The sequence below is a fragment of the Curcuma longa genome, chromosome 13 (genome assembly GCF_044706935.1).
Source record: "Curcuma longa cultivar G26 ecotype Majalengka, Jawa Barat chromosome 13, ITB_CL_G26_1.1, whole genome shotgun sequence".
Lineage (NCBI taxonomy): Eukaryota > Viridiplantae > Streptophyta > Magnoliopsida > Zingiberales > Zingiberaceae > Curcuma > Curcuma longa.
In genome coordinates, this window is record NC_133873.1 from 3,488,822 (window position 1) to 3,501,775 (window position 12,954).

The following is a 12,954-nucleotide window of genomic DNA, read 5'->3' on the forward strand; positions in this document are numbered from 1 at the left end:
TCCAGATAAGGATGTAAACGAGTCAAACTGTTCACAAATTATTCGAGTCTCGATTTGAAAAAAAATTTATTTAAGTTCGTTCGATTAAGTTAACGAGCCGAGCTCGAGTTTAATTTCGAGCTCGAAAATATTATCGAGCCGAGCTCGAACTTAATAATATTTGATTCGTGAGTTCATGAATATGTTCGTTTAAAGACTCACGAACATGTTTGTTAAGAGACTCGAAATATATATATATATATATATATATATATATATATATATATATATATATATATATATATATATATATATATATATATATATATATATCACATTAATTATAAATATTATATATTAACGAGCCAAGTTTGAATTAAGTTCGTTTAATTTTGAAACGAGCTATTTTCGAACCGAACTCGAGCCGTTTACAAACTATTTAATTTCATTATGAACCGAGCTCGAGCTTAAAAATTAAACTCGAATCGAACTCGAGCCGAACTCGAGCTTACGAAAAATGAACCGAACTCGAGCTCGAGCCTCTTACTGTTTGGCTCGACTCGGTTCGATTACACCCCTAGCTCTAGATAAGGATCCTAGATCAGTAAAATCGATATGATCCTAGATCCATCATTCCAATAGCTCATACAGTTGATCCTCATAATCATCTGTGAAAAAGTAAATTAAAAAGTTACAGTTAGTCATGACGGAAGAGGGCCTTGAAATTCTATCTTGTGATTTTTTTTGTTTCGCAGCCCAAATCTTAAAGATTCTGATTGGATCATATTCCCAATCTAATCCTATCGATACGATCATATTCTAAATCGATCCTATATCGGATCCCCATGTAACACGAAACTATTTCATTTGGTGAATACGAAGGGTTTGAGAGGTTCAAGTGGTGTTTTGATAATTTTAAAATTTTAAGGGATATTTTTCTATATCAGGAGATTAAATTAAAAATTTTAGATGCAAAAGCATGATGTAGTTGATGGGAAATACGGAAAAATTCGAGTGGTCGATGTGAAAATTTGCTTTTTTAAATTGGACCCTGAGAATTATTGTAATGACAAATTGAGCTTGGGTGGGAGTGTAGCTATTTTCCAGGGTTCCCTTTTGAAAGAAAACGCCGGAGTCGTCTCGTCGCTTGGCTCCGTTCGTCGTCGATGGGGTTGGAAGATCTCCCCTCTCCGATCTTGGTGGAGATACTGAATCGCCTCGGCGATTCCACTGATTTGGCCCGGTGCCGCCTCACCTGCCGAACCCTTCGCTCTCTCTCGTACGAAGCGCAATCCATCCGCCTCTTCTGCTCCCGCGACCGTGCCCTCCGCTCCAGAGTTCCAGGCACCGTTGACCTCCATCCAGAATTCAAGTCGGTGGTATGCAACCTTGCTTCTTTCCTTTCTTCCGTCCACAGCCCGCTTTCACTATCCCTCGCCGCCGAGCGGCCCGACTACGCCCCAGCGGGTGAGATCGACGACGGCGACGAACTCTATTTCACGGATGCTCCCTTCCTCAGTCGATGGATTCCTCTTATTTCCGTTCGCCTCCAATCCCTTTCTATCCACGATTATTGGCTTCAGTCTTGCTGGCGTCCCTCTCTGGCGTTGCCTCTGATCTCAATCTTTTGTGAGCATATTCTTCTTCTTCTTTTTATTACTTTTATAGCTACTTACATGAATTTAACACTTACAATTTACTTAATTTGTCACTTTTCTCCATAATCAATAACAATTCAACCTCTTCTACGTTTTCCTGAGTCCTGAAATACCTATGTTGCGGGAACAGACGAGGCAAAGTTTAATTTTATGTTATACAAACGTCACTTCGATCAAAGAAGAACTCTTCTTATCTCCTAATTATTAGTTGTGTCATACAGTATTATAGTGGGGAGTCGCATTTCTTTTTAGTTGAACATTGCCTTCAATCACATCTTCTAGTTGCAGCTAACCATAAATTAGATGGAGAATCCAATGTTCTTTTTCCTGCATGATCTCTCTTTCACCTAATTTTTGCAGTAAGGAGTGGACCCAACGGTCATTGTTGATGACTACTTGAACTTTACACTATGCATCATTATTTGCACTACATTATCTATCAAGAAATACATGTGCAGTCTATCTTAATGTTTTGTGCATCTTCCTATTTATGGGATGAGGACATTGACGATGCTCATCCTCATCCACCCTATTCAAGTTTTGGATATGATCATGAGAGATGCAAAATCCCCATAGCTTCTTGAATGAATGAGTCTTGGTCTTCCTTGTCGCCTTCCTTTCATAAGGTACTTGTCTTCTATTTCATTGGGGTCAGGATATAATGGTAGGATCTATTGTTATATGGTGGGCACCATTATTTGGTGGTAGGTATTATTTCTTGCACATGGAGGGATCTGAACGAACTGGAATCACTTGGAGAGGGCCTTGTTGATTGATGTCACTTTTCCTACTATGTGAAGTGAAGGAACTATTTGTTCTTGTTTGCTTACTTTGAGATGCCATTGGGAAGACCATTGGATATTGGGACATCAATTGTTGACCTCTTGCCCTGTGAAGGGAAGAAGCTAAGAAGTAAGAACGATACCTTGAACTTGAGATGGAGAAATTGTCTTTAACTATTGCTGTTGACACCAAATTTGGAGGCTGACACTCTTATCTCTTGCTAAGTATGTTTGGCAATCTAGCACAACTACCAATTATGCTATTCTACATCTCAGATGTGGGCCTCAGGAAGGCAGCTATTAGCTGAGTTGTGTGACATGTCATCTCTGTGACTCCTGAATCTATCATGGATGGGTTGCTTGGATGCCTTATTGAATCCTTTTATATTCCATAATTTTTTTAGTGTTGCCAACCTTTTTCACTAAATTTTTCCCTCATTGCATGTTGAGTTTCTCATGAAACTTTGGAACACTCGCAGAACTAATATTGTGGACAAGATGTTCTGGTGACTTTGCTACAATAATATCATACTTCTTGCACTATCAATGGTGTTGCCTTTTTAATCATCATGCATAATCACAAGTAGGATATTCACCTTGTTTTGGTATCATTTGACCACCTCAATGTGATTTGGTAATTATCATACTAATTCAACACAATTATCTTAACAGAAAGGAAACTAATTTGATAGGTAAATTAATGTATACCACATTCATGTATAACAAACTTGTTCATTGGGAAGTTTTCTTTCACAGGAAAGTCTCCAATAAGAGAGATTAGCAGAAAAATTAAGGGAGAATAAAAGAGTTTGAACTTATGTGGTTAGCTAGAACGTGAGAGCTAAGAAGCGTAGGCTAGTTTCAAAGGTATGAGAGAATTTCAGTAAGGAAGAGATAGGGGTGGAAATTTGGGTTCGGGTATCCGAAGCCCAACCTGATCGGGTATGTAAAATAATATAGAATCTTGAGATAAGCCCCTATTTATACACGAATATAGAGACCTATTCTAGGAGAATTATTCTATAAAAAAAATAGAATATTTATCTATAACAGAATATCTAATAGAATATTTATCCTTAAATATTCTAACACCCCCCTCAAGCTGGAGAATATAAATCATATATACCCAGCTTATTACATATGTAGTCAATTCGAGGACCTCTCAGTGACTTGGTGAATATATCTACTAGTTGATCTTGTGAGTTAACAAAACTAGTAGATATTTCACCAGATATGACTTTTTCATTGACAAAGTGACAGTCGACTTCAATATGCTTTGTCCTCTCATGAAAAATTGGATTCGCCTCGATATAAATAGCGGCTTGGTTGTCACATATAAGTGATATTTGTGTAACCTCTCCAAATCTTAGCTCTTGAAGCAACTGTTAAGTAGAAGCTGAAGGAGCAACAGAACTTTGGACGATCTGTGTAGTACGGGGAGGTAGGACGAGGAAAACGTGTTGCTCGCCGCGTCGAGGAAGATGCGCAATGAGGAAGCCGCTGCGATTGCTGCGTCGCAACGAGGAAAACGCGCGACGAGGAAGGTGTACTGCTCGTCACGTCGAGGAAGACGTGCGACGAGGAAGCCGCTGTGATTGCTGCGTTGCGACGAGGAAGGCGTGCTGCTCGTCGCATCGAGGAAGACGTGCGACGAGGAAGCAGCTGCGATTGCTGCGTTGCGACGAGGAAAACGTGCAACGAGGAAGACGACGGAGGAGATCGGCACGCGGGAGGCGGGACGAGGAAGACGTGTTGCTCATTGCGTCGAGGAAGACGCGCGACGAGGAAGCCGCTGCGATTGCTGCGTCATGACGTGGAAAACGTGCTGCTCGTCGTGTCGAGGAAGACGCGCGACGAGTAAGCCACTGCGATAGAGGTGTCGCCTGAACCTCTGTTGATTCGTAAAGACGGCGAACAGAAACGCACGCAAGGAAAACGCGTGGCCAACAGAGAGAGAAGGAAGAGGATTGGTTCGGGCGGATAACCCTAAACGTAACCTCGCTCTGATACCATGTAAAATAATATGGAATCTTACTTTATTACAAGAGATAAGCTCCTATGTATACACGAATATAGAGACTTATTCTAGGAGAATTATTCTATAAAAAAGAAAAACAGAATATTTATCCCTAACAGAATATTTATCCTTAAATATTCTAACAGGGTATTACTTGATCGGGTCAGGTAATTGTTTTAAAAAGTCGGGTTTGGGTAATACTCGAACCTGAATTTGTTGTTGTCGGGTTGGGCTCAAGTAGGATTTTTCCTACCTAAAATCCAATCGGATACTCGCCCAATATTATAATGAAATAAACCTAATTTATTCACCAACGTGATGTTGCTTTTCTTATTTCATAAGAAACAAACGTTGTTCATCAACGATGTGGGTGATTTTCAAAGGTATACATGTACGTACAAGTTTTTCCTTTTGTTTCTTTATCATCAAAGGAAAACACACATTCACAGTTTTATTTGTCTTCTTGTTATTATTTATATTATCAGCTTACAGATTTGTGTAAATTCAAATGTTGAATTTGCAAGATAAATGAGTGAAAGTTTTGATAAAAATAATCAAATATAAATTTTATGATTTTATCTCTTTCTACTAGTTTTGCCATCCAAAATTAATTTTTTTTGTTTAACTTTTGTTAGGGATTTAAAGTTCTTCTCGTTTATTCCATTAATTTCTTTTTAAAAAAAAATAGTCAGGTACCTGATATTACTCGAGTACCCGTCTACATCAGATAGTGATCGGGTTTTTTTTTTCTACCTGATATGTCAGGTACACGATTATAACTACTCGAACCCGACAAAACCCGACCCATGCCCACCCCTAGGAAGAGGGAGGTTAGTGAAAGAAGAGGGAGATTAGTGCAGATATTAATGAGATGAAAGGATAAAAAGATCCAGAAAAAAGGCTGTAGCCGTTGGAGGTTCTTGTAGCACAGTATATGAAAAGGCTTGCTCATTGGAATGGGCAAAACAACTTTGTACATCTAAAAATGCTTGGTTGGACTAGTATGGCAAAAAAAAATGTAAACCTTGATTCCAAGGAACAGATATTAAATGGATTTTGATAAAGTTCAACGTTTTACCTAGTCCCCAGGCCACCTTCAGTAAATGGATAAGCTCCAAAAGTCAAGTCCATGAATCTCTCTCTCAGAATGCCTTCCCTGGAATTAAGAACACACATTCTTGTGCCATCCAACAATTTATGAGATATCTTACTCCACAAATAATTTTGGGAATCATGAACATGGGTTCTGTAGCACATTCCGAATGGAATGTATGACAGTAACTGTTATTATGGCTTGATCTTAGATTCTAGATTTCCTGAATATAATGATAGTTATGTTCTTCTAGTATGACTTGTAAAACTACCTCTTAGATCAAGTTTCCACTAAATATGCATTTATTCACTCACTACCAGAACAACATTAGTTAATAAGTGTTAGGGACATTGGTATGATTCATTGATTTGTGAAAAGTTGAGCCTTAATTTAAAGTATCTGAGCAGCAGTGTTACAAATTTACTAAAACAGAAAATGCCTTGAGGAGATAAAGCTTCTGGATAATTGATAGTAATTTTTTGAACTAAATAACATATATCAGGAGATCATGATGTTAGTCTTTGAATTCAAGAAATTTCCCATGAGATGGATGTATTACATTGAATTTAACCTGTCTTCCAAGTAGGATCAATGTTCTCCTTGTGGCGACAAAGTATGGAAAGAGTAGTTGACTGTATCATGTTTATGAACTTGAACTATTAGCACAGATTGAAAAAATGGACAAAAGCTAAATTTTCTGTATGGATATGATAGTCCCTCCACTTTAATATCTCATGTCCATTCGTCCTGTAAGCCCCTTACAGTTCACAAGCTTTTGGTACAACGAGCACAGAAGTTTATGATCTTCTAATAGTAAAGAAACCCTTACAAATGCACTTTATTTTGTTGCTTCTTGCGGTCATAAACTTGAAGTTTCATATGTTCAGGCTCTGAGCTTCTTAACTTGGAGATCAGGAATGCCTGGCTGTCGGTCAAGGAGCTCATGCCAATGCAAACGTTGACTTCACTAAACCTCAACTACATAAGACTAGATGATGAAAATCTTGAAAAGGTGAATGAGTGTTTCCCATCTCTCCAAGTTCTTAATTTGATTGACGTAGGAGGGCTCAAGGAACCCAAGATTCAACTTCTGCAACTAAGGACCTTTACATGGACTGTTTCCAACTCTGTGGTATCTCTAACAGTGGATGCACCCAAATTGATTGAGCTGAAACTTACGTGTGTGGAACCGAAGGCTGTTCATCTTCAGACTCCTTTACTGCTTAATCTTGATATTACCATTAAAAAGGTTGAAGTGATCAAAGTGGATAAACTTCATAATTTGAGAGTTCTCAGGGTAGAATCCTCACAACTAGGCAACTTATCACAAGTGTTTGTAGAGAGCAGACCATTAAGCAGTTAGAGATGGAACTGTATGATGCTGCCTGTTTTATTGATACCGAACAGTGTTCTGTCAGTCTGTCAGATGCATTCCCTGACATAGAAGAATTGGTAATAGGAGAAAAGGCTTGGTTCCTCCTCCCACAAATTCTCAGGATCAAAGGTGACCTTGTAAGCTTGAAGAAATTGGTGGTACATGAATCAACAATCGAATTGGATGTTGCAATTATATCCTCAAAGTTGTTGTCTATACTGGCACACTCCCATGTTTGTCAAGTTGTGATGGTTATTCCAGCTACTGCTCCCATTGAAGCTAGAGTATGTGCCATTTCCAAGTGCATCAGTGATTTTCCAAACATAAGGTGGGAATGGGTTACAAAGGAAATTAAGTGAGCGAAAGTACTAACAGATACGTTCCAAATGCAACTTTGAATTGGTGCGGCATCGATTCTCATCACCATTATTTCACCTGGCAACAGATGTATGTCCGCTCTCGAGCCACAAGACTGAATAATGGTCTCTGTATGTATGAGAACCGACTGCTTATTTTTTGATATGCTGGAATCAATGTTTGATCTTGATTAGTATCTAAATAAATTCTTGTTAATGTATAGATTATTGTGTATCTAGCTATTTGTCTATGAAAAAAATAATTTTTTAGACATTTGAACGTGTAATAATATTGTTATAGTTATTATACTTTGTATTGCTCGTTTAGCTCCTACACTGCTTTACCCTTTTGGACTAATCTTTAATCAGAATTAGAATGAAGTATTCAGATTTTCAGAAATGTGCTATGGAGTATGGAGATTCTACCCAAAGTTTACATGTAATATGCTTGCCAAAATCACAAAAAAAAAAAAAAAAGGAATTTGTGAGCATATAATGCGAACAAAAATGCAAGTAAGAGCCTTAACAAGCCTTGAGCCATGCCCCTCACACTGTAATTGGAGATAAAGTGAACAACAACCTCCCTAGAGGCTAGAACCAGCCACACCCACCCTTTGAAATTGCCTCTGAATTAGTTGTCGAAGAGCAATCACAGGAGCAAAGTGACCGGCAGCCTCTCTAGAGACAAGGACCATTTTAGAGTCTGATAGAGCATCAAGATAAATCACCTTTCAGACACTCCTTGTGAAGTTAAAATCTACTGTCTCCCTTATCGGCTGTATCTGAATTCTGAAAGGTTCCAATAGCATCTTTATGCAGAATGCATCAGCAGGCTGTTTGCAGCAGCACAAGCGATCAGGTTTTCAGTTGTGTGCCAGGCTAGATGAAGTCATTTGATTGTGGAGTCAAATGAGGTTGCAGTCGCCATCAACGTTTGGGCTTTCTGCTCCTGTGGCAAGGTCAGTGTAAAATAAATCTAAAGGTCTCTTTACATACAACAATAAAAATAGTTAAGTCTTATTCCACTAGATAAAATTGACTATATAAATTTTTCTATATCATTAAATTTTTCTTCCTATTATATTGTCATTAATATTTAAATAAATTATATTTTATTTGTGTATTATTTATTAAGTATTCTTTAGTCTTCCTCATGCATATTTATTATAATTTTTAGATTAAGAAGAAATAATGTTATTAGCTTGTTAAAGAATGTTAGTGTCACATTATAGTCATAACTAGCCATACACAGTACCCCTCTTAATGAAATGCACAAAAATTTATAAAATAAATTTATACAATGATACCGTAAGTGTACAACCTTGGATATTTAAAGATAAATATGCAACAAGGTCAAGAATGTTTCATATATTACATGTCGCATCATTTTCTCCTGGTATATATATATATAGTTTGAAGGTACTTTTTAAATACAACAGTAGAGTAGTTAGTGAATGATTTATCCTATTTTATTTTCTCTTTCAACTAAATATATTGATAGTGTAGAATTCAAAAACTCCTAATAGAGTATTTCTTGGACATTGATTGTCAAGCACTTCTCATCTTTTTCGTTTCGCATAGAAGAATTTCTACTCAAAATCAACATGGAATTAGAGGGTGTTGATCTAGTCCCGACAAGGGCTCTTCGATATTTAAGTAAAATGACGGGAGTGTTGGTGCAAGGAGCACCAGATGATGGAACCTAGATTTTGATAATGGCAAAGTATTCAAATTAAGTCTGTGAAGTGGACTAATGAGCTGAACTAAGTGTACAGATAACACAAGAAAGTCCTAGTTGTGGTTAGACAAAGGAAGTCATGGTCTAGAGGACTGGGCAAGAAAATCCTGATCAAGGAAGACTGGGCAAGGAAGTACTGGTCAGGAGGATTGGACAGAAAAATTTGACAGATCAAAGTACCAGGCGGGAAAGTCTAGGCAAATTTGGAGGATCGGATGTCTAGCAGTGAAAGTCTTGGGGCCAAGAATCAAAGCTGAACAAAAATCCAACAGGTTTGGAGTATCAGGTTGGCAAAAGATAAATTCTCCTGAGTGGAGTGGGTGAGGACACTTTCCTAGAAAGGGGAACAGTAGACATCGATCTGACCTAGAGTTTCATTGGAAACCTAAAAGTCAAGACTAAACAGTTTACCAAAACTGTCAATTTCCTATTTATGTTTTGTTCTGCACTAACTTGTGATACAAAAATTTATATTTGAGAGATGTCCTAAAATAATCGCCTTATGATTATACTATTTATTGGATAAATAGCAATTCACTATTTGAGTGCACATTCTCTATGTGTTTGATTGTATCTTAAACTTATTTACTGAATATCCGTAATACGATTCATAGCTGTAAGAATTTGTGATTGGATCACAACTAGTGAGCTTCTCTACATGTGTAATTATTAATGTATTGAAATTATTCCTAGTCAATGAATTGATGAGCACGAACGTCATCGATTCTGTTGAGACTGACACGTTTTAAACTCCTTGATTTACTAAACAGCTGTTCTTGCTGGTTGGAAACATTGGATGTTAAGAATTAAATGTGGATGTTAGTTAAAGATAACTAGTTCATTGGAGTGACCTGCCATGAGACTTTATATGGTTCTATGCATATGTTAATGAAGATCACAATGTAGCTTAAGTGCGAGTTTCTTTTGACTTGTGATGTTCAAGTTATCTTAGTCATAGAAGCTTATACTTTGACATCTTAAGCAAACATCTCCAAGAAGATGTGGACTCGGGATGATTGGGTATAAGTCAAGGTATCCAAAGGTGTTTGGATAGCCCACATAGGATTCACCGCTCTTTATAAAAAGAGATGTATACCCTGTGGCCACTTATTAGGATTGCTACTGAAAGTCTTTGGCCAAAACATCACATGTTAAGAATATAATACTCTTGGATATATGTATGAGTAACTTGAATCTATAAGACAAGAAAACAAGCTTGGGCTAGGTATGACATAGTTAGCTTAGTGGAGACTGACACAAATAGATCATGTCCTGAACTAAGTGGGTATAAGACTGTGAAAGGAACAAGACACATTTTATTGTAGCTGTTAAAGGATTTAGAAATGATTCTGGAATCAATCGTTGATTTTTTGATCAATTGAGGATCATAATGTACTACTAGGTTGTCACTCATGATCATGCCGTAATTAATAGTTAATTATGAAAGACCAATATAGCCAGGAACCTATTGGATCACACGTACTATAAGTTTCTTCGAATGACTTAAAACGAGCTTGAGAATTGGATTCTCAGAATGTGAGAAAGAAAGTTTGGTTGGACCAAACAAAGGGCACAATGATGGATTTAGTCTTACTAAGATAATTAAATAAAGTAAATTGGTTTGGTTCCTAATGAAAGAGATTTTGGTAGATCAGAAGTGATGATAGGCTTCGTCTTATGAAGACAAAATGAACAAAACTAGTTTAGTTCTAATCGGAGGTGTTTTGATTATTGAATTAAACAATTTGATTTTGAACCATATTGAACCAACTTAGTTTGGTTTGAACTAAACTTAAGTTATTCGACATAAGAATTTTGGGTATTGAGTTAAGAGATAGGGTTTTGGATTAGATCCAAACCCAAATAGGATGTTGTATTAGATATAACATTAAAAGGGGATGAACGATTGACATTAAGTCCTAATGGTTAGGATTAATCACAACCATCTATTCATCTAAACTCTAATTCCATCTTATCTTATTGAACCTGATTTGCTACAGTAACCGGTTTGCTACAATACCTAACCCTAATCAACAACTACCTCTTTTAGGTTCAACCGCGTGAAAAACCTAAAAATAAAAGCTAATCATGATTTTCCCTGAACAATCGCATTTTTGGGCATCCTCGGCTCTGCGTCGTCAACCGCGTGTGTAGAGACGGTGGATGGCAATTTCCTTCACCGTGATTAGAAACCCGCGACATCGCCCTCCTCCTTCCCAATCGTGGTTTGGGTTGCAGACGGTTGGGCGTGTGAGTGAAGAGGCGAGTTCTCCCGTGTAAAATGTGTTCCTCTTCTTCCCCGATCACGCGGAGCCGCCTCCCTTCTCTCCCAAAGTGCCTCGCTTCATCCTCTCGAAATCCGCTTCTTCCTTCCCGAGCGCCACCCCTTCTCTCCCAAGCACAGCTGCCTTTCTCGATCGCATTTTTCCCCAAACGCCGAAGTTGCTGCAGCGTTGGTTGCTTAACGCGCAAGAGAAGGAAAACTTGACCACCGGAGGAGAGGACCCTAGCTGGCATTGGACACCGCCAACTCTTCTCCCCGACTATTGAGTGCTCGTGGCCAATCGCGCAAGAAGAATTAAATTGCTGACTGTTGGAGAAATAAAACACTAGCATTCCTTCTTCTTCTCCCCGATTGAAAAATCCAAGCACCAGTCCGTGTTGGACACTGGTAGCTTGTGTTTCGAGTCGACGACAGTTGATTTTCATGAACAACGATTGCCAGAGAGGAAAAAGGCCGCTCCTTTTGCCTTCTTCCCGGAGCTTGCCCTCCACCACAGGAGCTACTGTAGCAACCGGCCAGAGCTCACTGCCCAGCCATCGGAGCTCTTGTGAAGGGCTGTCATCGGCCACCGATGAAGTGTTCATTGAGGACAACTGCTGTCGGAGAAGAAACGCTGTTGATAGCTCTTGTGAAAAGCTATCTAATCGTGACCTACCAAACTCGATCATCCAACGACCATTGTTTCATCTTCGTCAGAAAGGATTTTCAATCGTTTGCCCTACATCGACGATCAAAGATTGACCATTAAAAATTACACCAAAAATATGATTGTTGGTGATAGTTAGAAAGCCCTGAAAAATAATCGCGACAAGTATTGTTGCATGTTTCTGATATTAGAGTTTTCTCTCGAATCGATCGTTGTCAATTGTCGACTAGTACCGAAGACGATGATGCGACTCGTGGCTTTGGAAGTCGTCCAAATAAGAGTTTGACGTGGATCACCAGTAGAGACAGAGTTTTGACAGAGTCGCTCGATTGATGTCAATCCTAATCCCGCTCAATGTCATTTGTTAGGTATGTCTAGAATAAATTATTATTATTTAAAAATTTTAATTTTTAATTATGTCATGTATCTGTTGTATCTTGCATGTGTGTATTGCGAGTGTTATAATAATTGTATCTTTTAGAAATTTTAAGTACGTCAAAAATTATACACAGTGGAAAAATGAAATATGAAAAATCACAACACAAGCCAACACGAAGGTTTTACTTTGTTCGGAGCCTCCGACGACTCCTACTCGAAAGCCCAAGTCCTTTGGATCTTTTCTATGGGCAATCCACTAAAACTCTCTACCAGAAGAAAATCTCTGGTAGAATAGGCGAATACAATGAATTGAAAGTGTGACAACCCCACACTTTCAAATTTTAAATAAGTGTAAAAAAATTAAAAATAAAAATTAAATCTTACCCAACACGTAGAAATTTCTAACGAGCTCGGATGTTGGGGATGATCTTCCGATAGAAGTTGGACGTGGTCGTGTTGAAGCTCGGGTCGCCGGAGAAGGAGAATGTTGGTCGAAGCTGTATCATTCATGCACTGATCGAAGCTTTATATATGTACTATTGAGTTCATATATATCCGCAAATGTTGGCCACACTTCTCATCCTAAAAATGCAAACTTGATCCACACCTTGCTCGTGATCTTATCCGGGAATAAAGAATAATTCAAAT

General features: G+C 38.2%; 1 protein-coding gene across 1 annotated transcript; it reads left to right on the plus strand.

Annotated features, from left to right (window-relative positions):
- The first annotated feature begins 1,107 nt into the window (after positions 1–1,107).
- On the plus strand, positions 1,108–7,534 carry LOC141844339 (F-box/LRR-repeat protein At4g29420). Its single transcript, XM_074732378.1, is given in 3 exon segments — positions 1,108–1,608; positions 6,417–6,872; positions 6,875–7,534. Coding segments are annotated over 3 exon segments (1,308 nt in total). The 5' UTR covers positions 1,108–1,145; the 3' UTR covers positions 7,264–7,534.
- The last annotated feature ends 5,420 nt before the right edge of the window (positions 7,535–12,954 follow it).